At 36.9% G+C, this 27,307-nt stretch overlaps 1 protein-coding gene across 3 annotated transcripts in view; it reads left to right on the top strand.

Moving 5' to 3' along the window:
* KIAA1328 overlaps positions 1-27,307 on the top strand; it is a gene marked incomplete at its 5' end in the record, with an annotated part of 379,366 nt that overhangs the window by 120,165 nt on the left and 231,894 nt on the right. For 2 of the 3 annotated variants that reach the window (XM_082668274.1, XM_082668275.1), the window contains one exon: positions 13,341-13,460. In XM_082668274.1, the coding sequence (XP_082524400.1) occupies positions 13,341-13,460 (120 nt within the window). The remainder of the gene's footprint in view (positions 1-13,340; positions 13,461-27,307) is intronic. The other variant, XM_082668276.1, reaches the window with a different exon arrangement.

Below are 27,307 nucleotides of genomic sequence, written 5' to 3' on the forward strand. Positions count from 1 at the left end.
CTAGCAAAATAGAATCGAACAGCACTTTAAAAGGAAAATACACCATGATCAAGTGGTGTGTATCCCAGGAAAGCAAGGATTCTTCAATATATGCAAATCAGTCAGTGTGATACACCATATTAACAAATTGAAGAATAAAGACTATATGATCATCTCAATAAATGCAGAAAAAGCTTTTGACAAAATTCAACACCCATTTATGATAAAAACCCTCCAGAAAGTAGACATAGAGGGAACTTACCTCAACATAATAAAGGCCATATATGACAAGCCCACAGCCAACATCATTCTCAATGGTGAAAAACTGAAACCGTTTCCACTAAGATCAGGAAAAAGACACAGTTTCCCCCTCTCACCACTATTATTCAACATAATCTTGGAAGTTTTAGCCACAGAAATCATAGAAGAAAAAGAAATAAAAGGAATCCAAATCGAAAAAGAAGAAGTAAAGCTCTCACTGTTTGTAGATGACATGATACTATACATAGAGAATCCTAAAAACTCTACCAGAAAACTACTAAAGCTAATCAATGAATTTGGTAAATTTGCAGGATACAAAATTAATGCACAGAAATCTCTTGCATTCCTATACACTAATGATGAAAAATCTGAAGGAGAAATTAAGGAAACATTCCCATTTACCATTGCAACAAAAAGAATAAAATACCTAGGAATAAACCTACCAAAGGAGACAAAAGGCCTGTATGCAGAAAACTATAAGACAGTGATGAAAGAAATTAAAGATGATACCAGCAGATGGAGAGATATACCATGTTCTTGGATTGGAAGAATCAACATTGTGAAAATGACTCTACTACCCAAAGCAATCTACAGATTCAATGCAATCTCTATCAAACTACCAATGGCATTTGTCACAGAACTTGAACAAAAAATTTCACAATTTGTATGGAAACACAAAAGACCCTGAATAGCCAAAGCAATCTTGAGAAAGAAAAACAGAGATGGAGGAATCAGGCTCCCTGACTTCAGACTATGCTACAAAGCTACAGTAATCCAGACAGTACGGTACTGGCACAAAAACAGAAATGCAGATCAATGGAACAGGACGAAAGCCCAGAGATAAACCCACACACATATGGTTACCTTATCTTTGATAAAGGAGGGAAGAATATACAATGGAGAAAAGACACCCTCTTCAATAAGTGGTGCTGGGAAAACTGCACAGCTACATGTAAAAGAATGAAATTAGAAAACCTCTTAACACCATACAATAAAATAAACTCAAAATGGATTAAAGAGCTAAATGGAAGGCCAGACACTATAAAACTCTTAGACGGAAACATAGGCAGAACACTCTATGACATAAATCACAGCAAGATCCTTTTTGACCCACGTCCTAGAGAAATGGAAATAAAAACAAAAATAAACAAATGGGACCTAATGAAACTTCAAAGCTTTTGCACAGCAAACAAAACCATAAAGAAGACGAAAAGACAACCCTCAGAATGGGAGAAAATATTTGCAAATGAAGCAACTGACAAAGGATTAATCTCCAAAATGTACAAGCAGCTCGTGCAGCTCAATATCCAAAAAACAAACAACCCAATCCAAAAATGGGCAGAAGACGTAAATAGACATTTCTCCAAAGAAGACATACAGATGGCCAACAAACAAATGAAAGGATGTTCAACATCACTAATCATTAGAGAAACGCAAATCAAAACTACAATGAGGTATCACCTGACACTGGTCAGAATGGCCGTCATCAAAAAAATCTAGAAACAATAAATGCTGGAGAGGGTGTGGAGAAAAGGGAACCCTCTTGCACTGTTGGTTGGAACGTAAGTTGATACAGCCACTATGGAGAACAGTATGGAGGTCCCTTAAAAAACTAAAAATAGAACTACCATATGACCCAGTAATCTCACTGCTGGGCATACACCCTGAGAAAAAACATAATTCAAAAAGAGTCATGTATCATGATGTTCATTACAGCTCTATTTACAATAGCCAGGACATGGAAGCAACCTAAGTGTCTATCAACAGATGAATGGATAAAGAAGATGTGGCACATGTATACAATGGAATATTACTCAGCCATAAAAAGAAACGAAATTGAGTTATTTGTAGTGAGGTGGATGGACCTAGAGTCTGTCATACAGAGTGAAGTAAGTCAGAAAGAGAAAAACAAGTACCGTATGCTAACACATATATATGGAATCTAAAAAAAAAGACAAAATGGTTCTGAAGAACCTAGGGGCAGGACAAAAAATAAAGATGGAGACGTAGATCATGGACTTGAGGACACAGGGAGCGGGAAGTGTAAGTTGGGACTAAGTGAGAGAGTGGCATAGACATACATACACTACCAAATGTAAAATAGATAGCTAGTGGGAAGCAGCCCCATAGCACAGGGAGATCAGCTCGGTGCTTTGTCTCCACCTAGAGGAGTGCTATAGGGAGGGTGGGAGGGAGACGCAAGAGGAAGGAGATATGGGGATATATGTATATGCATATCTGATTCACTTTGTTATGCATCAGAAACTAACACACCATTGTAAAGCAATTATATTCCAATAAAGATGTTTTAAAAAAAAGGTTGTATTGATTTAAAGCAGCCTTCCAAATGGAGAAAATACTTCAGGTCTAGCTGAAACAGGGATCCTTACACAAAAGATACATTTTTAGGCAGGTTAGAAGCAAGATAAAATGCATGACTTTCATTAGAAATGTTTTTGTAACCTTGTCTTTAACATCTACCATGAATGCTTGAAAAAATGTATATCCTTAGAGTGTTATGTGGAAAGGAAACTAGTATAAAGAATTCAAAATTCTAATCGACCTGGTACATTGATAGCCTGCTTTTTAAGATATCTGCATATGAACTTTTAAATAAGGGTCCTTGCCTTTAAAGTTGGAGAAATAAATATTGTGTCTCCATTGTATAGCTGGTTTCCTGGAAAACCTCAGGCTTCAATGATCTGAGCGAAATACATGATGTAAAGCATCTTAGTTCCAAGTCTGTTTCTGCCCCATGTTGTTCTGTGACTCTGCAAGAAACAAGGTAAAGACCGTAAGGCTTAGAAAACTCTTATAAAGCTAGTTATATATTCTAATTAGGTATCTTTCCATGGCTTCTTGTTTTGTTGCTATTATTCAAACAGAATGAGTAGAGTCCAGAAGAAAATGGGTGAGGCATTTACCTCTTCTTCCCTTTGTAAGTGTCCAGAGCATTGAGTTTTCCCCTGTTTGATTTGGAGATTTGTTTCCCTTCCTAACAGGTTACTGTTGTCCGGAAATTTCCCATAAATTCCTCTTTTAATTAAATGGATAATTTCAGACTTGTATCAGTGGTTTGTACCCCAGTACAGATCACAACTTAATAAAAGAGTATAAACATTCATATGAAATTCTTGTCTAGCTCTGCTAGTCAGTTCATCTTGGTATCAGTTTTTCTTTTACCAATAATCTGTTTTCAATTGCACATATTGTCATTGAGTGCCAAACTAGATATATAATTTGGACCTCACTGTTTATCTCAGAAAATATGTTCTTTTTTTGAAAAGGGAAAAAAGGAAATGATTGTGCAGTAAGAAATATAACATGATCAGAAACTTTATTTGCTTCAAGAGAGGAAAATCTGTGAGGTTAGAACAATTTAAAATTTTTAATGAATTGGTATTTTTAGGTGTCTTCTTGGCTAAAGACCACATAGCCTATCTTTGGTTTGCTTTGATTCCAAATCCAAACCTCACATGAAATTCAGTAGGCACTCCTTTAGTTTTATTCCTTTATTCATTTCTCATTTTTAAAGTGCCTGCTGTGATAGAGAGAGATCAAGGTTAATATACTATGATTTCAGGAACTCACAGGCCACTTCAGGTGATAGTAACATAATCAAATAATTTTATCTATGCTATTTACTATAATGAAGTGCTTAATTCTGCATGGAGGTCAAAGTTAGGAGGAAGAGCTGACATACAGCTAAATTTGAAAGGATAAGTAGGAATTGCGTAGGACTGGGGGTAGGCAAAACATTTGAAGCAGAATACTGAGTATGTGCTCTCTTTATATATTAAGTAGTATGTAGGTGTTCAGAGTAAAAGGAGGACCTGCCCTAGTGAAGCTCTTTGAGTTCTAGATCCCCTGAGAGCCTCATGACTAATGGACTGCGTGAGAGTGGGAGGCACATGGTCAGCTGTCTTTACCTTGAGGGACCCTGAATAAAATAGCTCTTTCTGTTCAGGAGCTTCTCTCTGATGGGAAAACAGGATCTAGCCAAACAGTGGGGGAAATGGTGAACAAACTTGTGTTCTGGCAAGGGTCACTGTAGCCTCCTCAATGTCATCTTTTAACTAGTGTGGCCTCTGCACCACTGGGCACAGTTGACTACATCTTTCTATTGATTCCTCCTCTCTGCCTGCCCTTTACATGTTGTTACATTGGCCCTCTTCTCTTCTCTCAGTTTGAACATTTTTTTCTCCAAGAGGCTTTCCCTGGCTCCTCCATCATTTGGGTCCCCTTAGGAAGTGCTTGCATAGAACTACATCAATGTTCTTGCTATTGCTTTCATCATTTGTTATCTTAAGTATGTGCTTGATTACCTGCCTTTCTTGCTGGAGGTAAGCTCCCTGCAGGAGACAGTGTTGGTCTTGTTCATCATTGTATGTCTAGCACCTGGCACAGTCTCTGGTGTTAATGTACTCAGTAAATATTATTCAGTGTTTATTGAGCTCCTATTATGTAAGCTAAGGAATTCAGCAGTAAACAAAACAGACAAATATTCCTGGCCTAACGGTGCTTATTTGTTGAATGAATGAAAGAATGAACAAAAAAACAAAACTGAATACTTTCCTAGACAATGTTAAACACTTTTGTGTCTTCAGCCACCACTTACAAAGTGATTAACTCCCAAATCTCTGTTTCTAATGAGACCTCTTCTTTGAATTCCAGGCCTAGGGATTCAAATGTCCCAACTGGCCATCTCAACTAAATGCTCCCCAAGCATCTCCAGCTCAGTGTGTCTAAAGCTGCACCCCTTCCCCCATACCTTTTCTTTGTTCTGCATTCCCTGTCTTGGTAAATGGAACTGTGCATCATACAACTGGTCATACACCTTGCTACCCAATTTATAAGTTGACATTGTCTTAAATTTCCCTCTTCAACTCAGTCACCTCCTAATTCCTACCGTTATTACTTCAATTCAGACCCCTCTCATCTCTAGCTTTAGACTGTTATAGCCATTTTCTAATTGGTTGCTTTCATTCTCTCTTCAAGCTCTCCACTCCACCCTTCACATTCTGACCAAAGGTATCTTTACAGCATACAAATAGGTTGTAAGACATCAATGGGTTATATAGAAATAAAATCCAAACAACGTAGTGTAACATTCAAGATCTGGCCCCTGTTTGTCTCTGCAGCCTCTTCACTCATTCTCCCTACTCACCACCAGTTGACCATCCATACTGTCCTATTTGCAGTTCCCTTAATGTGCAAATCTGTTTCATTTCTCCATGCCTTTGCTCCTGATGACCTTTCAGCCAAGGGTACTCCCTTCTCTTCCTACCCAGTGCATCTGTAAACTCCTCTTCCAGAATTCATTTCTAGGGTCACATCTTCTCTGAAACATTTTCTGACTTCCTCTCAGTGTTGCCAAAGTGACTACTTACCCCCATTTAAAAAAGTTCATTGTACCCTTTGTTTAAATGTCTCTCCCAGAACATGTTATCCTTATTTATTTAAATCTTTCTCTAAACCCTTTGATGTCTTTTTTATCTCAGCTTTATTTAGATGTATTCGGCATGTAACATTATGTAAGTTTAAGATGTAATATGTATATATTGTGAAATGATTACCACAATAAGATTAGTTAACACACCTATTACGTGTGTGTGTGTTGAGAACATTTAAGATGTACTTTCTTAGCAACTTTCAAGTATACAATACAGTGTTGTTAATTGTAGTCACCATGTTGTACATTACATTCCGTAGAGTTTATTCATCCTAAAACTGTACGTTTGTATACTTTGACCACGCTCACCCATTTCCCCCACCCTCCTGAGCCATTGGCAACCACCAATCTCCTCTCCGTTTCTTAGAGTTCAGTTTCTTTAGATTCTACATATAAGTGAGATTATGCAGTATTTTTCTTTCCCTGTCTGATTTATTTCCCTTAGCATAATGCCCTCAAGTTTTTATCCATGTTGTTACAAATGGGAAGACTTCCTTCTTTTTTAATACTGAATAATATTGCATCGTATATATGTATATGTGTGTGTGTGTTTGTGTATAACATTTTAATCCATTCATCTGTTGACAGGCACTTAGGTTGTTTACATGTCCTGGCGGTTGCAAATAATGCTGCAATGAACATGAGGGTGTAGATATCTCTTCAAGATAGTGATTTCATTTCCTTCAGGTATATACCCAGAAGTGGAATTGCTGGATCATATTTTTAATTTTGGGGGGAACCTCTGTACTGTTTTTCATAGAGGCTTCCCCAATTTACATTCCCATCAGTGGTTTTCAAGGGTTCCCTTTTCTCCACATCCTCACCAGCACTTGTTATCTCTTGTTCCCTTGATGTAAAAAGTCTATTGAATGTATGCTTGTGCTCTGCCCTATGCTAAATTCTTTTATTAGCTCATTCATATTCATAGTTGCCCTGTGAAGTGAGGTAGGTATTATTATTCCCAGGTGAGGGTGTCAGAGAAGTTTCTTGTCAAAGTTATATCATTACTAAGTACCAGAATTAAGATTTGAGCCAAGAGTGTTGGATGACACCTAAGTCTGCGCTTTTCCTCATTCTACCTTAGTACCTTTGTTAAATAACTGGAAGAAACCTTAATGGGCCTTTTTTATATGGCCTTTTGCTGCCATGGATGTGCCTATTCTTCGCTCAAATGACAGGTTCCAGTTAGTGTATCATTAGACCATACTAAGAGTTAGTCACCTGACTTAATGACCACGGATAAATGGAGTTGTAGAACTCTTATGAGTCTGACCTGATGTTTAGGTTTCTGCTTCTTTCATGATAACTTATGGTGGGAGTAGGAAGACAAGAAGTGACTGACTAATAGTAGGAAGAAGAAAACACAAAAAACAAAAACAAAAAAAAGTATTTTTACAATTTTTTATTTTGACAGTTTCCAAATATATAGAAAAGTTGACAGAATAGTGCAATGAACCACCATATACCTGCTACCTAGATTCCACAGTTGTTGACATTTTGCTCTATTTGCTTTGCCTCCTCATATATGTGTATATATATATATATATACACAAATCTATATACATATTTATGTTTAATTTATATTATAAATTTATATAAGTAAATAAATTTATTTACTTACATATATAAAATTTATTTTGCTTATTTTTTTTACTACTTTAAAGTGGCAGGTGTCATATGTCACCCCTAAGTACTTCACATTCATAAGAATCTTTATAAACCACATTATGATACATAAGACAATAAGCAGTAATTCTATAATATCAACTGGTATTGAGTCCCTATTCCAATTCCCCTAGTTGTCCCAAGAATGTCTTTTATAGCTGTTTCTCTTCCTGAGCCAGGATTCAGTCTGATTCATGGCTTACATTTGGTTGTGTCTTTGCTCTCTTAATCTAAAATAGGCCTACCCACTTTTTTCCCCCATGACTTTACTTTTTGAAGAGTTCAGGTCAAGTGCTTTGCAAAATCTCCCACATTATGGATTTGTCTGATTGTTTCCTTGTGGTATAATATAATTTGTTCCTTTGTTTCTTTTAATTCCTGTGCAGTGGGAGTTAGATTTACAGATTTGGTTTGATTCAGGTAAAACATTCTTGGCAAGAATATTTCTTAGGTGATGTTGCCTGCTTCAGACATTAAGAGGTACATAATGTCTGTTTTTTTCACTATTAGTAATCCTACATTAATTTACTTTGTTTAGGTGATGACTACCAGATTTTACCATTTAAAGGTACATTTTCTTCTTTGCTATAAATAACTAATCTTGACACCTTATGAATATGTTATTTATTAACCTGTTGCGTACTGGTTTTAATATCAATTAATGATCCTCGCCTGAATTAGTTATTACATTGGGGATTGCAAAGTGGTGATTTTTAAAATTTGACCATTCCTTCTAAATAATTAGCATTTTTCTATAAAGAAGAACTTCAATTTTTTCCACTTTCAGTCTTCCCTTCTTTTGAAGTATCACTCTGAACTGGTAGATTTTTATTTATTTAAATTGCTATTAATTAGAGTCATTCCTTTTGATGCTCAGATTGTCCCAAATTTGGCTGAGTCCCCTTCAGGGTTGCTGCTGTTCCTTTTGATAAGCCCTCATCTATTCGTCTTTAAACACTTTCTTACATTAAAATAATAAGAATTTCAAGCTCATTTTGTACTTTCCCTACCCCAGAATGGGAATCAGCCATTTTTCTGAGGAGTCGGTTCCCAAAATGGAGTTGTTTTTAAAAAATTGATTATTCTTCCTTTTCTCCTCTCATGGAGACCTTTCTTCATTTCATTCTGTATTAGATCAGGATTTACGTAGTAAACTACCAGATTCAAGTATCCTAAATACCTGAGGCAAGGGTGAGATGGGGTGATGGGAGTGGTCTCTGCTCCACCAGAGGAATTCTTCCAGTTTAAGACAATCACTTGGACAGCATACTACTAGTATATTCTGTCTTCTGGTCCTTCTACTTCCACCCCTAATTTTTCTCACACAGTTTTTATTCTTTCATCTCCCTATTCATTCTGCTTCAATCTTTAGTTTTATTTTTCTATATAATGCATTTTGGAGTTAAGGCTTTAAGCTTTGCAAAATGACCATTTCCAACATCCATTTCAGCTAATTAATTTGATATGTTTAGGTTTTGATGTGATGTTGCTCAATATTAATTTATATTTATTTCTGTTATCTTACGAAGCTTGCTTTCTTTGATGAGGCTGTGATGACTGCAGTTTCTCTCAGTTCTTGATGGTCGTTGGGCAGACCAGCAGTATGCTAGGTTCACATCATGGTTGGTGCACACCTTCCCTTAGGTTCAATTTCCTTCATCTGTTGCATTCTTTTCTGTCAGTTGGCCAGACTTGAGTTAAATATGTCTTCTTTCTCACTGTACTCCCTCCCCCAAATCAGTTAAGAAGGCATTTTACTTATATTTTCCTAACATAAATCTCTCTCTCCAGATGGAGGGTTGAAGTCTCATTGTGCTAAGGAGGAAGGAAAATTACTGTTTTGCATGTACATATATTTTGGATTTTACAGGAAAGGGGAGGGCATTTCAAAATCTGGTGAATCAATACAGATATAAAAAATTGATAAAGATAGGACTGCTTGTTTTTATATTCTGCCACATAGCATGTGTTTAAATGAATTTGCCTATAATTTGTCTTCAAATGCTGACATTTAACTCTTAGACTGTATAATTGTGCTGGCTTTTTCGAGACAAATTCATATTCTGTGTCCAGGCTAATATGTTCACCTATTACAGACATTATTGCCTATGGTAACAGCTAGAATAAAAAATTCTTTTTATATACATCATAGCTGGCAGAGGCTCTTGGGACCGCCACAAATCATTCCTGTCTTTTTGAACTTGCTGAGGAAAAGCATGGAGATGTAAAACCAACCTGGTCTGATATAGATTGGCTTTGAAAACATATTAGCTTATCTAGACCACTGTTCATTGTATTGTTGTGGTTGTTTTTAAGATGCTGAGTATTAAACATGCTCTTCTACTTAATGTATTGTTTAGCTTAGTAACCTATCCTTTCATTATGAACCAGCTCCTCTTCTGCAAGCCATCTCTGGTTTTTGTTAAAGGTTAACAATGAGAATAATGAAGCAATTGGTTATTTATTCAGTCAGGATTGGCAAAAGTTATTAGAATAGGAATCTGCCCAGAAGCAATGATATGGTTATGAAAATGTTAAGAAGAACACTGAAGCCAGTCACCATTTTTGACATTTAAGAAATACTATTCCCACCCTTAATCATGATGACCTGTTATAAAAGTATTTATACAGAATAATCTTATTGGACAGTAATTTTTATACAACAGCATATATAATTAGGTGTTAGAGAGATTCAGAAATGATCTGAGAGAAGAATGAGCCTTGGGAAGAAATTACCACAGTGAGAAATAAGGAACAGAGAACTCTCCCTTGGATAGAACTCCCTGTCTTCCAGACACCTGATCTGTGCAGTTTAGTATCTTCTTCCTGAGCACTTTGCAAGTTTGAGGAGCTGTGGGAGAGGGTACCCCAAGTTAGGTTGCTGTGTTCTTCATACTAGACTGTAAAACATGTAGGGAGGTATATGGGCAGAAAATTTCCTGATGATGCTTTTATTAATGAAATATTGACTAAATTGCCATTATGCAAAACCAAACAAATAGGACAAAAATCTAATCATAATCCTGTTATGTTTAATATAGTTAGAACCTCCTATGTAAATTAGGCAGTAATTACTTTGACCAGAACAGTATCATCACTTCTACCCTGAATTTTTTAGTAATAGCTTTATTGAGATATAATTCACATACAATAAAAATCACCCTTTGGAAGTATAGAATTCAGTGGTTTTGAGTATATTCCTAAAGGTGTGCAAAGACAGCCTTCTACTTCCAGATCATGTTCATTGCCTCCCCCATAAAACGCATACCCATCAGCGAGTGCTCCCTATGTCCCTTCTCCATCTTTTGGCAACCACTAATATACTTTCTGTCTATATGGACTTGCCTATTCTGGACATTTCTCTTTTTTTCCCCATTTAGCTTTTCTCACATAATGGGTACTTCAGAAAATTGGAGAAGAGGACAGAAAGTGAACGTGGATGAATGTAACTCTTACTTGTGATCTGGTATACTTAGAACTAAGTATTCTTTTCCCTGGCTCATTGGAAGAGGTATTTTAAACAACAACATACATAGAATTTGTAGCCTTTTGTGTCTGGCTTCTTTAGCATATAATATATTCAAGTTTTACTCATATAGTAGAATGTAGGGATACTTTGTTTCTCTTTATGGCTGAATAATATTCCATTTTATAGGTATACCACATTTTGTTTATCCATTTGTCACTTGATAGACATTTGGATTGTTTTCACTTTTTCACGGTTATGGATAATGTTGCTCTGAATATGCATGTATAAGTTTTTTTTTTTTTTTAATATCTTTATTGGGGTATAATTGCTTTACAATGGTGTGTTAGTTTCTGCTTTATAACAAAGTGAATCAGTCATACATAAACATATGTTCCCATATGTCTTCCCTGTTGCGTCTCCCTCCCTCCCACCCTCCCCATCCCACCCCTCCAGGCTGTCACAAAGCACCGAGCCAATATCCCTGTGCCATGCGGCTGCTTCCCACTAGCTATCTACCTTACTGCGTTTGTTAGTGTGTATATGCCCATGACTCTCTCTCGCCCTGTCACAGCTCACCCTTCCCCCTCCCCATAACCTCAAGTCCGTTCTCTAAGAGGTCTGCGTCTTTATTCCTGCTTTACCCCTAGGTTCTTCATGACATTTTTTTCTTAAATTCCATATATATGTGTTAGCATACGGTATTTGTCTTTTTCTTTCTGACTTACTTCACTCTGTATGACAGACTCTAGGTCTATCCACCTCATTACGAATAGCTCAATTTCGTTTCTTTTTATGGCTGAGTAATATTCCATTGTATATATGTGCCACATCTTCTTTATCCATTCATCCGATGACAGGCACTTAGGTTGTTTCCATCTCCGGGCTATTGTAAATAGAGCTGCAATAAACATTTTGGTACATGACTCTTTTTGAATTCTGGTTTTCTCAGGGTATATGCCCAGTAGTGGGATTGCTGGGTCATATGGTAGTTCTATTTGTAGTTTTTTAAGGAACCTCCATACTGTTCTCCATAGTGGCTGAACCAATTCACATTCCCACCAGCAGTGCAAGAGGGTTCCCTTTTCTCCACACCCTCTCCAGCATTTATTGTTTCTAGATTTTTTGATGATGGCCATTCTGACTGGTGTGAGGTGATATCTCATTGTAGTTTTGATTTGCATTTCTCTAATGATTAATGATGTTGAGCATTCTTTCATGTGTTTGTTGGCAGTCTGTATATCTTCTTTGGAGAAATGTCTATTTAGGTCTTCTGCCCATTTTTGGATTGGGTTGTTTGTTTTCTTGTTATTGAGCTGCATGAGCTGCTTGTAAATTTTGGAGATTAATCCTTTGTCAGTTGCTTCATTTGCAAATATTTTCTCCCATTCTGAGGGTTGTCTTTTGGTCTTGTTTATGGTTTCCTTTGCTGTGCAAAAGCTTTGAAGTTTCATTAGGTCCCATTTGTTTATTTTTGTTTTTATTTCCATTACTCTAGGAGGTGGGTCAGAAAGGATCTTGCTTTGATTTATGTATAAGTTTTTAATGTGAACCTATATTTTCAATTATCTTGGGGCATTGGAGTAGAATTGTGGGTCATATGGTAACTCTGTGTCTAACTTTTTGAGGCACTGCTAAATTATTTTCCAAAGCAGCAGCATTTTACATTCCCATCAGCTAAGTGGGAGGGTTCTAATTTCACCATATTCTTGCCAGTGCTTGTTATTGTCAGTCTTTTTGATTATAGCCATCCTAGTAAATGCAAAGTGGTATCTCACTGTGATTTTGATTTGCATTTCCTAGTAGCTAATGGCTAACAATGTAAAGCATCTTTTCTTGTGCTGCTTGGCCATTTGTATATTTTATTTTGGGAAATGTCTGTTCAAGTCCTTTGCCCATTTTTAATTAGGTAATAGTTTTTATTGTTGAGTCATATAACATCTTTACATATATATGGATACCAGACCTTATCATTTGTATGATTTGCAAATATTTTCTCTCATTCTGGAGGTTGTCTTTTCAATTTCTTAATAGTGTCCTTTGAAGCACAAAGTTTTAAAATTTGAAATCCAATTTATTTATTTGTTCTTCATTACTGTGCTTTTAGGTGACCATTGCCTAATCCAAGGTCACAAAGATTTGCTTTTATAAAGTTTATAGTTTTAGCTATTAAATTTAGGTCAGTGATCCATTTTCAGGTAGTTTTATATATGGTGTGAGATGGGGGTCCACCTTCATTCTTGTGCATATGTTTGTTTTTATCAAATTTAAAGACTTGAGAAAGAAAAATTTTAATAGGATAAACATTGTTACTCCCTGTGAATTACTGTTTCATGATTTTGAGGGGGGTACATATGCTGTGTTCATCTGAAGACTATAGCTTACCTGCACTCTCACCAAGTATGGTTACATTTCTGTCTCTATTTTGTTTGTTGAAATCTGAAAAACAATACCGATATATGCAGTTTAAATCCATTTATTAGCTTTTTCCCTTAATTTGCAATCTCACCTCTTCAGCTACAGTATAAAGAATGCCAAGAACTTCTAAGCCTCTATCAGAAATATCTATCAGAACAGCAGGAGAAGCTCACTGTGTCTCTCTCAGAACTTGGTGCTGCTAAAATTCAGGAACAACAGGTAAGCATCTTTTTTCTTACCTTTTCTTGTCTTTAATGGATCAGCAAGATGTCAGAAGAGTTATCTGCCTTTTACTTTGTCTCACTGTATACAACATTGTCTTTAGACCTACAGTTACAGCATGTGATTGAGTTGGCTTCATTTACTTCCCTGTTTCCCTTTCCTCTTCTGTTCCTGGGGCCCAGAGGTCAGGAATGATTACTTGAAGCAGGCTCTGGGTCAGGAGGGAAGCTCCTGGTTGTATGAAAGCACAGCAGGAGTGGTAAAGAAAACCCACTGCTCTTGTTACTTAATGAAGATCAGGTGGGCTCTTTTTTTTTTTTACTCATAAGCCTCTTATAACTCATGTTTAGAGTTTTAGAGTAATGAAAGTGTCTTGGCAAATTGTAAAAGCTTTAACTGGAGAAAACTGGAACATTTAGCATGATTTTGTGTTTGTATATATGTATTAATCACATAAGTATATATGAGAGTGTTTGCATATTAACATTTATATACATATCATCAAATAGTATATATTATATAATTAAATGAAAGTTCAGAACCCTGCCAGTTGTGATGTGAAACAAATTCTGAAGACTTACTTCTTGCCCTCTAGCAAGTGACATTGGTTGTCTTTTTCATATCCAAATGAATTTAAATGGATGAGGATAACTTTTGTATTAAAACGTTGTAGAAAACACTATATAGAGTGTCAGAGTCATTCATATTATTATTAAAACATGGATAATGTACTAACTAAAGGGTTATCCTCTCCCTTTGAATAGTAGCAGGTCTTGAATGGTTTTCTGTAAACCTTCTAAAGAACGCTGTTCTGTTCAACCTAGAGACCCCGTCTCAGATGGGTTCAGAGTTTCGGCTAAGAAAATCCATTTTTAAACCTCAAGTTTGGACATATGGAAAAGTAAAAAGAAAAGAAACAATAATAATTTTGCTGGAATGTGGCATAGCTTAGACTTTTAACGTAACCTCCCTTTTTTTTTTTTTTGAAGTCACAATATTTATAAGAAAGAACCACAGTATGAATGGTTAATTTGTATTCTAACTGGAAATACTTTCTTTTGTTCTGTTTTCTGAAAACCTATGCTATAAAATGAGGCAGAGGAAGGTGGAAGCTAATCCTTTTATCTGGATTTGTTTTGCCACTTTGAAAAGGGCAGAGGCAGTGTTTAAGGTGGCACTTTCCTAATGCTCTCATGGTCGGGTTAGAGAAAACTGTAACATGAAGATCAGATTTCTGACTTTAGTCTTTACATTTCCACTCCCTCTGCCTCTATGACAGATGTTAAAGGGCACAAAAACGTTGGCCAAGGGTAGTGAAGGAGAGGCTGAGTGACTTTTCAATTGCCAGTAGTTAAGGATATAGACTGAGTCAAGAAATAGTCATTAGGGAGTTTAAAGACATCTAGATAAGGAGGCCTAGCCCTTTTTCTATCTACTGCTGAAATGAGGGGAAAATAAAACTTTCTAAAGGGTAGTGTTTTATGTTTAAAAGAGTGATTCTTAGAGGTTTCCCTAGAGACCAATCATAGTTAACACTGCCTCTCTTAACCTCAACCTTGAGGAGCAAAACTAAAAAAATTACAAATACTAGGAAGAAACTGTTGGTCACAGGTATGGAGAAAGTATACTCTCAAAAGGAGATACTTTGGGAGGCTTCCCTGGTGGCGCAGTGGTTGAGAGTCCGCCTGCCGATGCAGGGGACACGGGTTCATGCCCCGGTCCGGGAAGATCCCACATGCCGTGGAGCGGCTGGGCCCGTGAGCCATGGCTGCTGAGCCTGCGCGTCCGGAGCCTGTGCTGCGCAATGGGAGAGGCCACATCGGTGAGAGGCCCGCCTACCGCAAAAAAAAAAAAAAAAAAAAAAGGAGATACTTTTGAATTTTCATTTTGACTTAATCGTGAGAAAGTTTTAAAACCACGTTTTCAGAAAGTGCCCAGTGGTCAGACTTTAGATTATGTCGTACATACAATGAAAATGAAATTGAGAGCACTTGTAGACTCTGCTATTTGAACCTAGAGAGGAAAAATAAGTTTCTTGTTGAATACCAAGTGGAGATTGTCACCCGTTTCCTTTGTTATCTGATTTGTTCTTTGTGAACAGGCTGTGAACAGGCTTCTCTTAGCTAAGCAAGGGTAAGCACCTTCTCACTCACCCTCATGGGAATTGGGTGGATTTGGTGGACAAATCTACTTCCTGTCAGGAAGGGCATCATTGTGAACACTCTGAATGAGGATGTGGTAAAGTTAGAGGTCCTCTTTATGTGCTCACAAATAGACTACTCATCTGTATCATAGCACTGTTCTTGTTCTTTTGTAATCATTGTTTATTCATCCAACTCTCTCACGAAGCTTTCTTAAAAACAGCATCCTGGTGGTTTCTTTATACTCAGAACCTAATATAGGTTGGCCTAATAAAGTTTTAATTTTTATTTAACAAAATTTATTATGGTAAATACTGTGTGCTCCAGGTACTGTTCTAAGCTCTTAACACACATTAAATCGTTTAGTCCCTCAGTAGCCCAATGAAGTTATTATCCCCATTTTACAGAGGAGGAATCCCAGGCAGAAAAAGAGACTTGCCTTGTCATCCAGGTAGCAAGTTAGGAAATCAAGATATGAACCTAAACAGTCTGACTCCATATTTTCTTGAAGAGAGAAAGACAAGAAAACTTTGAGATAGCTAAAAAATATTGAAAATTTGCTTTACAAGCCCTTGTTTCTATGACCAACCCTCTTTTGGATCTTAATCTGAAATCCAGTTTTTTGAATGCCGGAGCACAAATACACTAGAGATGGTGGGAAATTATTTGATTTTCCTGTGAGTAGCCAAAATGTCAGGTAAACATAAAATTTTATTTGTTCTCAAAATAAGGTTTTTTCATAGGCAGAACACTCTATGACATAAATCACAGCAAGATCCTTTTTGACCCACCTCCTAGAGAAATGGAAATAAAAACAAAAATAAACAACGGGACCTAATGAAACTTCAAACCTTTTGCACAGCAAAGGAAACCATAAACAAGACCAAAAGACAACCCTCAGAATGGGAGAAAATATTTGCAAATGAAGCAACTGACAAAGGATTAATCTCCGAAATTCACAAGCAGCTCATGTAGTTCAATATCCAAAAAACAAACAACCCAAACCAAAAATGGGCAGAAGACCTAAATAGACATTTCTCCAAAGAAGATATACAGATTGCCAACAAACACATGAAAGAATACTCAACATCATTAATCATTAGAGAAATGCAAATCAAAACTACAATGAGATATCATCTCACACCAGTCAGAATGGCCATCATCAAGAAATCTAGAAACAATAAATGCTGGAGAGGGTGTGGAGAAAAGGGAGCCCTCTTGCACTGCTGGTGGGAATGTAAATTGATACAGCCACTATGGAGAACAGTCTGGAGGTTCCTTAAAAAACTAAAAATAGAACTACCATACCACCCAGCAATCCCACTACTGGGCATATACCCTGAGAAAACCAGAATTCAAAAAGAGTCATGTACCAAAATGTTGATTGCAGCTCTATTTACAATAGCGAGGACATGGAAGCAACTTAAGTGTCCATCAGCAGATGAATGGATAAAGAAGATGTGGCACGTATATACAATGGAATATTACTCAGCCATGAAAAGAAACGAAATTGAGTTATTTGTAGTGAGGTGGATGGACCTAGAGTCTGTCATACATAGTGAAGTAAGTCAGAAAGAGAAAAGGAAATACCGTATGCTAACACATATAAATGGAATCTAAGGAAAAAAAAAAGTCATGAAGAACCTAGGGGCAAGACAGGAATAAAGACAGACCTACTAGAGAATGGACTTGAGGATATGGGGAGGGGGGAGGGTAAGCTGTGACAAAGTGAGAGAGAGGCATGGACATATATACACTACCAAACGTAAAATAGCTAGCTAGTGGGAAGCAGCCGCATAGCACAGGGAAATCAGCTCAGTGCTTTGTGACCGCCTGGAGGGGTGGGATAGGGAGGGTGGGAGGGAGGGAGACACAAGAGGGAAGAGATATGGGAACATATGTATGTGTATAACTGATTCACTTTGTTATAAAGCAGAAACTAACACACCATTGTAAAGCAATTATACGCCAATAAAGATGTTTAATAAATAAATAAATAAATAGGCAAAAAGAAGTAAGGTTTTTTTAAACTCACCTTCAGATTTTGTGATAGAGATGCAGCAGTTCATTTTTCACAAGGCATTCATTTGACTTTAAGAGACTTCTTTTGTTTCTTCTTTGTGTTGGTTGCCATGTGGCTCAACTTGCTCATTATAGGTTTTGTTTATAATTTTATTAAATTTGCAGTTCTTCAGAAGAATGTGCTAGCTTATGGTTTTCTTTTTACTTCTGCCATTTGGTTGAAAAGAAGTTGCTCCATTTACAGAGCAAATTTTTTCCTTGCTTTTCCCCCCATCCTCTTTCTTGCTTTGCCTCAAAGATGAATGCATTCTCCATTCATCTTGTAATTTGTTCAGCATTACAGGTTCTTCATTGTGGAATCTAGAAAGATTTTTCACTTGTTCTATTTAGACTGAGATACCTCACTGATGTGTGTCTGTTACTCCATTTCCTTATCTTAAGAAACAATACTTACCCACAGTATAACCTTGTTCTTGGACATGGGAGTATCTAGTAACCATAGTTTTAACCAGAGTACATTTTAGAATATAGCTCTTCTTGTCACAGTTGAGTGTTACTATTTTGTGTGTGTGTGAATCTGAACTTAAATAATGTCACCATAAACTCTGATGCTTATAACTTCTATTTTAATCTTATTTGATAGGCTGTATCATTTCAGGAGAGGTATGGTATTTCCATAGTATTCTTTATATTAAGAGAAAGCCTAGGCAGCACTTTGAGTAGCTTTTCCCGCTGCAGTTTGAAAATGTCACTATGCAAGATTGCCTTAATGTTTTTCTTAACTCTTCCATGTTTTTGCCAAGTAGATATAAAAAGGTAGATTTGGATTCATCTTGAGATTTCCCCCTTTTCTATAAAATGCATAAAATCATCATTACTTTTCAGCCATGGGCAATGGATATTAATGAATCCATGCTGTTCTGATCTAGTAAAAGGCCTTTTATAGAAACATTTCCATTTTTCCTATGATTACTTGTTCTGTCTTTATTTAGGTCTAGGTCATGGACTGGACAGAATCTGAATTATAATAGGTAAATCATTGCTGAGTGCATGTTTAATTGTTTCTGGGTGGTTTCCATTACTATTGTCTCTATAGTTTGTTAAAAGAGTTTTTGTAGTGCTTAGGGCCACAGTGTCTTGGGACTATTTCCTATTCTGTGATTATTTTCATGTATTCTTTTGGTTAAACATTTTTTAACTCCCTCATATAGGCATGTGCTAATAGAGCTCCTTACCATTTTAATTCTGTCTAACCTACTTATGCATTTTAATGCGTATTTACTGTGTAATATTTATTTTAATTCTATCTATACTAAGCTATCTTTGAGTCTGTTATAAGAAGCCCAGATTTGCTTGGCAGTCCAGAGGTGTCACCACACTTCTAACTGACAAAGAAGCCAAATCAAAAATGTTATGCCCTTTGGATATCTGTTATATGTCTGACTCAAATGTACTACTAAACTCCTTGTGGAATAAAAGATTTGTACATAGAACAAAGATATGATTAACAGCTGACTTCTCATCAGAAACAGTGGAGGAACGAGGCAGTGGGATGGCATATTCAAAGAGCTGAAGGAAAAAAAAAAACTGGCAATCAAATAAAACTATCCTTCAAAAATGAAAGTGACATAAAGACATTCCTAAATAAATAAAGACTGAGAGAATTCATTGCTAGCTTATCTGCTTTACAATAAATACTAATAGAAGTCTGCTCAGATGAAAGAAAATGACATAAGCCAGCAACTCAAATTCACATAAAGAAATAGAGCACTGGTAAAAGTAATTACATATCTCTCTTTTCTTAAATAGAAAACTTAAAAGACACCTGAATAAAACAATAATTATAAAACTGTATTGTTGAGCTTATAAGATATAAAGACGTTGTATGTGTGTGTGTGTGTATGTGTACTTGCACAAAGGGAGGAGGACAGAAGGCAGAACTGTTGGAGAAAATTTTCTCTATATTACTGGAATAAGACTGTCTTTATTCATTGACAGCATGGTCCTATATGTAGAAAATCTTAAGAAATCCACAAACACACACACACAAAAACATGATAGAACTAATAAATAAGTTCAGCAAGTTGCAGGATACAAGATCAGTATGCAAGTCAATGTTATTTCTATTTAATTCCAATGAACAATTCAAAAATGGATATATTTAATAAAAGCAGTGCAATAAAAACACTGAAAATAACAAAACATTGCTGAGAGAAATAAAGATCTAAGATATTATTCCATGTTCATGGGTTGCAAGACTCAATGTTATTAAAATGGCAATTTTCCCCAAATTAGTCTATAGGTTTGTTGTAATCTCCATCAGATTTCCAGCAAATTTTGATAATTTCATTTTTATAGAAATTGATAAGATGATCCTAAAGTTTATATGGAAATGCAGAGTAATACTAATAGCCAAAAAATTTGAGGAAGAACAGTACAGTATAAGATCACTCTTTCTAATCTTAATGTTTACTCTAAAGGTACAGTATAGTAGATAGAATTTTAACCTTACTTGCATGACTTTTGACCCCTGCCGAAATGGTTTTACTCCCATAATGTGTTATGTTATATAATAAAAAGGAGATAATATTTAGATGGGCCTAACCTAATTACATGATAAAAGCAGAGAGTTTTCCCCAGCTGGGAGCAAAAGAGAAAGAGAGATTTAAAGCATAAGAATGGTATTCAACATACCATTGCAGGCTTTGAAGATGGAAGGGGTTAGGAGCTGAGAGCTGTCTCTGACCAGTAGCAAGAAAAGAGTGATTTAAGTCTTGCCGCCACAAGGAACTATATTCTGTCACCAGCCTGAGCTTGGAAGTAGGTTCTTCCTCAGATATTTCCAATTAGAACCTGGCCTAGCTGATAGCTTGATTTCAGTCTTGTGAGAAACTAAGCAGAGAACCTAGCCAAGCCTGCCTGAACTTCTGACCTACAGAACTGTGGAGTAATAAATTTGTGTTATTGTAAATTGCTGTGTTTGTGGTAATTTGTTATACAGAAATAGAAAACTAATACTTACAGTTTCCAAGAATATAGTACTGCCGTAATGATGGACATTTAGACCAGTGGAACAGAATTGTGAATTCAGAAATAAACTCTAGCAATTATGGTCAACTGATCTTCAACAAAGGTGCTAACACAATTCAATGCGGAAAAAATAATCTTTTCAACAAGCATTGATAGGACAGTTGGACACATGCAGAAAAGATAAATTTAGACCCTTGGCACCATGCACAAAAATTAACTTCAACATTATTCCAACATTGAAGACACCCTTTTTGAAGCCTAACTTCATATATTGATTTTTCTCAGTACCAGTTTTTGTTCTTCTTTAGGTACAGTGTTTTTTATGCGTATTACAGTGACCACCTGAACTTGAACATTGATCGCAGTATTTCATTTAGTCTTATGTAATTAATAGTAACCAGAAGTACTGCCTTTAATTAAGAAGAATACAGTATTACTTTATTATGTACCTGTTCCAAACATAGGTCTCAGGTCTCTTTACCCTCTCAGAGAGTGGTCCTCAAAGGCTGGTGGTCTCTGACCAGTAGTATCAGCATCACCTGGAACTTGTGAGAAAGGAAAAAAAGAGGAGGGGGCGGTACGTGACACTTGAAAACTGGCCTAGCACTCACTGTGGGCCATGTTATTCCCCTACTGAACAGAAACAATCTCACAGAACACTAACCCCATGCAAGGTTACTCTGAGACCATGATAAAATAAGACAAAACAAGGCCACTTCATAATTATATCTAAATACAGACAAAACCAAGGTCACTGTGCAGCCCACAAGTTACCATACATCCCCTCTCTTGGCCAAAATGAGTGACTGCTACTTCTTTACCAATTATAGCTTATCCTCTTGTGAGTCTCCCCGCCCTAAAGATAAAACTTATTGAGATATCCACTCATAGAATCATCCCTGTTTTCTGACAGCATCCAATCTAGAGCAAACTCCCACCTGCTTCCCTCAAATTACTCAATCAAAGCTCAAATCCTATATAGTAGGATCTTCCTAACACATCCATGTTCCCCCAAGGTGTGTGTTTCCCCTCGCTGCAGCAAATAATAAATCCAACTTATTTAACTACAAAAAAAAAAAAAGAATAGAGTATTACTTTTATGGTACATGAAGTCCTTAATAAGAAAAAAAAGACCAGTGAATGATCTGGTATTCAAGTAACTACAAATTTCAAGAGATCCTAGAATACTGCCTGAAGCTTTGCTTTTTGGAGCCGTAATATTAAGACCATTTCCGAATGTCTGGGTATCTTGCTGATAAATTCAGTGTGCTTGTAGGATCGATTGCCAGATCACTTTAACAGCTGTACCCTTAAGTCAATAAACAATCCTAGTCAATAAAATATATACTTTTAATAACCAAGGAAATGCTACTCTTCACAGATGGGTGAACCTAATAAATCTGGTATTATATCAGTTATATTGCAAAGATTCTCAGTTTAATAGGAATTAATATTAAAAGTGTTTGTAGGATTCATTTTGACATAGATTTATTTAAAATGTGATCCAGTGGCATGAATCATAATGATAATGAAGGTCTCGGGTGCAGGCAAGGCTCTGTTGTCTGCGTGTAGCATACTGTGCCATATGAATTCTGAATCCTAAGATGATTATGCTTATTGAATTTCTATGTCACTGTGAACTGTGAGGATTGGGCTAAACAAACAGTTAGAAAGGCAGTTCTGTGTCTCCCTCCACCACCAGTCAAATATATTCTTTTTTTTTTAAATTTATTTATTTATTATTATTATTTTGCGGTATGCAGGCCTCTCACTGTTGTGGCCTCTCCCGTTGCGGAGCACAGGCTCCGGACGCGCAGGCTCAGCGGCCACGGCTCACGGGCCCAGCCGCTCCACGGCATGTGGGATCTTCCCGGACCGGGGCATGAACCTGCGTCCCCTGCATCGGCAGGTGGACTCTCAACCACTGCCCCACCAGGGAAGCCCCAATCAAATATATTCTTAAGCCCAGTGCATAGAATTTTGGCTTGTCTGCTACTGTAATGTCCTTTACCCAGAAAGTAAACTTAAAATGTGACAATTTAAACAATTTATTGTAAGAAAATAGTTAAGGCTCTCTCTCCGAGAGAGAGAGAGAGAGAGAGAGAGAGAGAGACTGACCAAAGAAGGTAATGCTTTATCAAAATGCAGAAGAATTAGCTGAAATATAAATGAGGATAACTCTAATAAAGAACATGATAATAACTCTAATAGGGAACATGAGAAGCATGAATACTGAGTCACATTTACTGGCTCTGACTCATCGTATATTATCTGGTCTGGAAAGAGTAAGCTATATTACTGGAGGAGATCACAACCCAAAGTGTAGGGTAAAGCCAAAACTATGCAGACAGTGAAATGATCCGCAGTTGCCTGCAGTCAGGGAGAGGGAATGAGGGATGAATAGCTAGAACATTTGTCAAAATACATAGAACTAACTGTATAACACAAGACACAAAGAGTGAACCCTAATTAAACTATGGATTTTATGGACTAATAATAACGCATCAATACTGGTTAATCAATTGTAACAAATGCACTACGCTAATGGAAGATGTTAAAAATCAGGGAAACCATGAGGGGGAGAGAGGGATTATATGGGAACTGTCTGCTCAATTTTTAAATCTAAAACTGCTCTTAAAAAGTCTATTAATTTTGGGGCTTCCCTGGTGGCACAGTGGTTGAGAGTCCGCCTGCTGATGCAGGGGACACGGGTTCGTGCCCCAGTTCGGGAAGATCCCACATGCCGTGGAGCAGCTGGGCCCATGAGCCTGTGCGTCCGGAGCCTGTGCTCCGCGACGGGAGAGGCCACAACAGTGAGAGGCCCACGTACCGGAAAAAAAAAAAACAAAAAGTCTATTAATTTTAAAAATACAATGAAAATAAAGTACAGGGTTTAAGTTACTATAAAGTTGTTTGCTACCAAAATTTGTTTTATATTCTAAACAAACTATATTCTTCCAGCTGTTGGTTGGAATGCCACAAGTTAATTAACTAGAAAATGAGTAGAACTAACCATCTAATATCTGTATTTTAGGCAATTTAGTTTTACTTATTTAATGTCATTTTTTCAATGTTTATTTATTTTCTTATTAGTCATCCATTTTATACACATCAGTGTATACATGTCGATCCCAATCTCCCAATTCAGCACATCCCCACCCCCACCCCCCGCCGCTTTCCCCTCTTGCTGTCCATACGTTTGTTCTCTACATCTGTGGCTCAATTTCTGCTCTTCAAACCGGTTCATCTATACCATTTTCTAGGTTCCACATATATGCGTTAATATACAATATTTGTTTTTCTCTTTCTGACTTACTTCACTCTGTACGACAGTCTCTAGATACATCCATGTCTCTACAAATGACCCAATTTCATTCCTTTTTATGGCTGAGTAACATTCCGTTGTATATATGTACCACATCTTCTTTATCCATTCATCTGTCGATGGGCATTTAGTTTGCTTCCATGACCTGGCTATTGTAAATAGTGCTGCAGTGAACATTGGGGTGCATGTGTCTTTTTGAATTACGGTTTTCTCTGGGTATATGCCCAGTAGTGGGATTGCTGGGTCATATGGTAATTCTATTTTTAGTGTTCTAAGGAACCTCCATACTTTTCTCCATAGTGGCTGTATCAATTTACATTCCCACCAACAGTGCAAGAGGGTTCCCTTTTCTCCACACCTTCTCCAGCATTTGTTGTTTGTAGACTTTCTGACGATGCCCATTCTAACTGGGGTGAGGTGATACCTCATTGTAGTTTTGATTTGCATTTCCCTAATAATTAGTGATGTTGAGCGGCTTTTCATGTGCTTCTTGGCCATCTGTATGTATTCTATGGAGAAATGTCTACTTAGGTCTTCTGCCCATTTTTTTTTCTTTTTGCTGTACGCGGGCCTCTCACTGTTGTGGCCTCTCCCGTTGCGGAGCACAGGCTCCGGACGCGCAGGCTCAGCAGCCATGGCTCACAGGCCCAGCCGCTCCGCGGCATGCAGGATCTTCCCGGACCGGGGCACGAACCCGTGTCCCCTGCATCGGCAGGCAGACTCTCAACCACTGCATTCTGCCCATTTTTTGATTGAGTTGTTTGTTTTATTAATATTGAGCTGCATGAGCTGATTATATATTTTGGAGATTAATCCTTTGTCTGATGATTCATTTGCAAATATTTTCTTCCATTCTGAGGGTTGTCTTTTCATCCTTAGGGTTTCCTTTGCTGTGCAAAACCTTTTAAGTTTCATTAGGTCCCATCTGTTTATTTTTCTTTTTATTTCCATTGCTGTAAGAGATGGATCAAAAAATATCTTGCTGTGATTTATGTCCAAGAGTGTTTTTCCTATGTCTTCCTCTAACAGTTTTATAGTGTCCGGTCTTACATTTAGGTCTCTAATCCATTTTCAGTTTATTTTTGTGTATGGTGTTAGGGAATGTTCTAATTACATTCTTTTACATGTAGCTGTCCTGTTTTCCCAGAATCACTTATTGAAGAGACTTTTTTTCTCCATTGTATATCCTTGCCTCCTTTGTCATAGATTAGTTGACCGTATGTGCATGGGTTTATCTCTGGGCTTTCTGTCCTGTTCCATTGATCTATATTTCTGTTTCTGTGCCAGTACCATATTGTCTTGATTACTGTAGCTTTGTAGTATACTCTGAGATCAGGGAGTATGATTCCTCCAGCTCCGTTTTTTTCCCTCTAGACTGCTTTGGCTATTTGGGGTCTTCTGAGTCTCCATACAAATTTTAAGATATTTTGGTCTAGTTCTGTAAAAAATGCCATTGGTAATTTGCGAGGGATTGCATTGAATCTGTAGATTGCTTTGGGTAGTATAGTCATTGTCACAGTATTGATTCTTCCAATCCAAGAACATGGTATATCTCTCCACCTGTTGTTATCATCTTTAATTTCTTTTATCAGTGTCTTACAGTTTTCTGCATACAGGTCTCGTGTTTCCCTAGGTTGGTTTATTCCTAGGTATTTTATTCTTTCTGTTGCAGTAGTACATGAGAGTGTTTCCTTAATTTATCTTTCAGATTTTTCATCATTAGTGTATAGGATTGCAAGAGATTTCTGTGCAGTAATTTTGTATCCTGCAACTTTACCAAAGCTGATTAGCTCTAGTAGTTTTCTGGTGGCACCTTTAGGATTCTCTATGTATAGTATCATGTCATCTGCAAACAGTGACAGTTTTACTTCTTCTTTTCCAAATTGTTTTCCTTTTATTTCTTTTTCTTCTCTGATTGCCATGACTAGGACTTCCAAAACTATGTTGAATAATAGTGGTGAGAGTGGACATCCTTTTCTTGTTCCTGATCTTAGAGGAAATGCTTTCAGTTTTTCACCATTGAGAATGATGTTTGCTGTGGGTTTGTCATATATGGCCTTTATTATGTTGAGGTAAGTTCCCTCTGTGCCCACTCACTAGAGGGTTTTTATCATAAATTGGTGTTGAATTTTGTCAAAAGCTTTTTCTGCATCTATTGAGATGATCATATGGTTTTTATTCTTCAATTTGTTAGTATGGTGTATCACATTGATTGATTTGCGTTTATTGAAGAATCCTTGCATCTCTGGGATAAATCCCACTTGGTCATGGTGTATGATCCTTCTAATGTGTTGTTGGATTCTGTTTGCAAGTAGTTTGTTGAGGATTTTTGCATCTATATTCATCAGTGATATTGGTCTGTAGTTTTCTTTTTTTGTACTATCTTTGTCTTGTTTTGGTATCAGGGTGATGGTGGCCTCATAGAATAAGTTTGGGAGTGTTCCTTCCTCCACAATTTTTTGGAAGAGTTTGAGAAGGATGGGTGTTAGCTCTTCTCTAAATGTTTGATAGAGTTCACCTGTGAAGCCATCTGGTCCTGGACTTGTTTGTTGGAAGATTTTTAATCACAGTTTCAGTCATTACTTGCGATTGGTCTGTTCATATATTCTATTTCTTCCTTGTTCAGTCTTGGAAGGTTATACCTTTCTAAGAATTTGTCCATTTCTTCCAGGTTGTCCATTTTATTGGCACAGAGTTGCTGGTAGTACTCTCTTATGACGCTTTGTATTTCTGTAGTATCTGTTGTAGGTTCTCCTTTTTCATTTCTAGTTTTATTGGAGTCCTCTCCCACTTTTTCTTGATAAGTCTGGCTAATGGTTATCAATTTTGTTTATCTTCTCAAGGAACCAGCTTTTAGTATTATTGATCTTTGCTATTGTTTCCTTTATTTCTGTTTGATTTATTTCTGCTCTGATCTTTATGATTTCATTCCTTCAGCTCACTTTGGGTTTTGTTTGTTCTTTCTCTTGTTCCTTTAGGTGTAATGTTAGATCGTTTATTTGAGATTTTTCTTCTTTCTTGAGGTAGGCTTATATAACTATAAACTTGCCTCTTAGAACTGCTTTTGCTGCATCCCATAGGTTTTGGATCATCGTGTTTTCATTGTCATGTGTCTCTAGGTATATTTTGATTTCCTCTTTGATTTCTTCAGTGATCTCTTGCTTATTTAGTAACGTATTGTTTAGCCTCCGTGTGTTTGTGTTTTTTACGTTATTTTCCCTGTAATTGATTTCTAATCTCATAGCATTGTGGTCAGAAAAGATGCTTGATATGATTTCAATTTTCTTAAATTTACTGAAGCTTCATTTGTGACCCAAGATGTGATC

Source organism: Grampus griseus, assembly GCF_964374135.1.
Source record: "Grampus griseus genome assembly, chromosome: 12".
Classification (NCBI taxonomy): domain Eukaryota; kingdom Metazoa; phylum Chordata; class Mammalia; order Artiodactyla; family Delphinidae; genus Grampus; species Grampus griseus.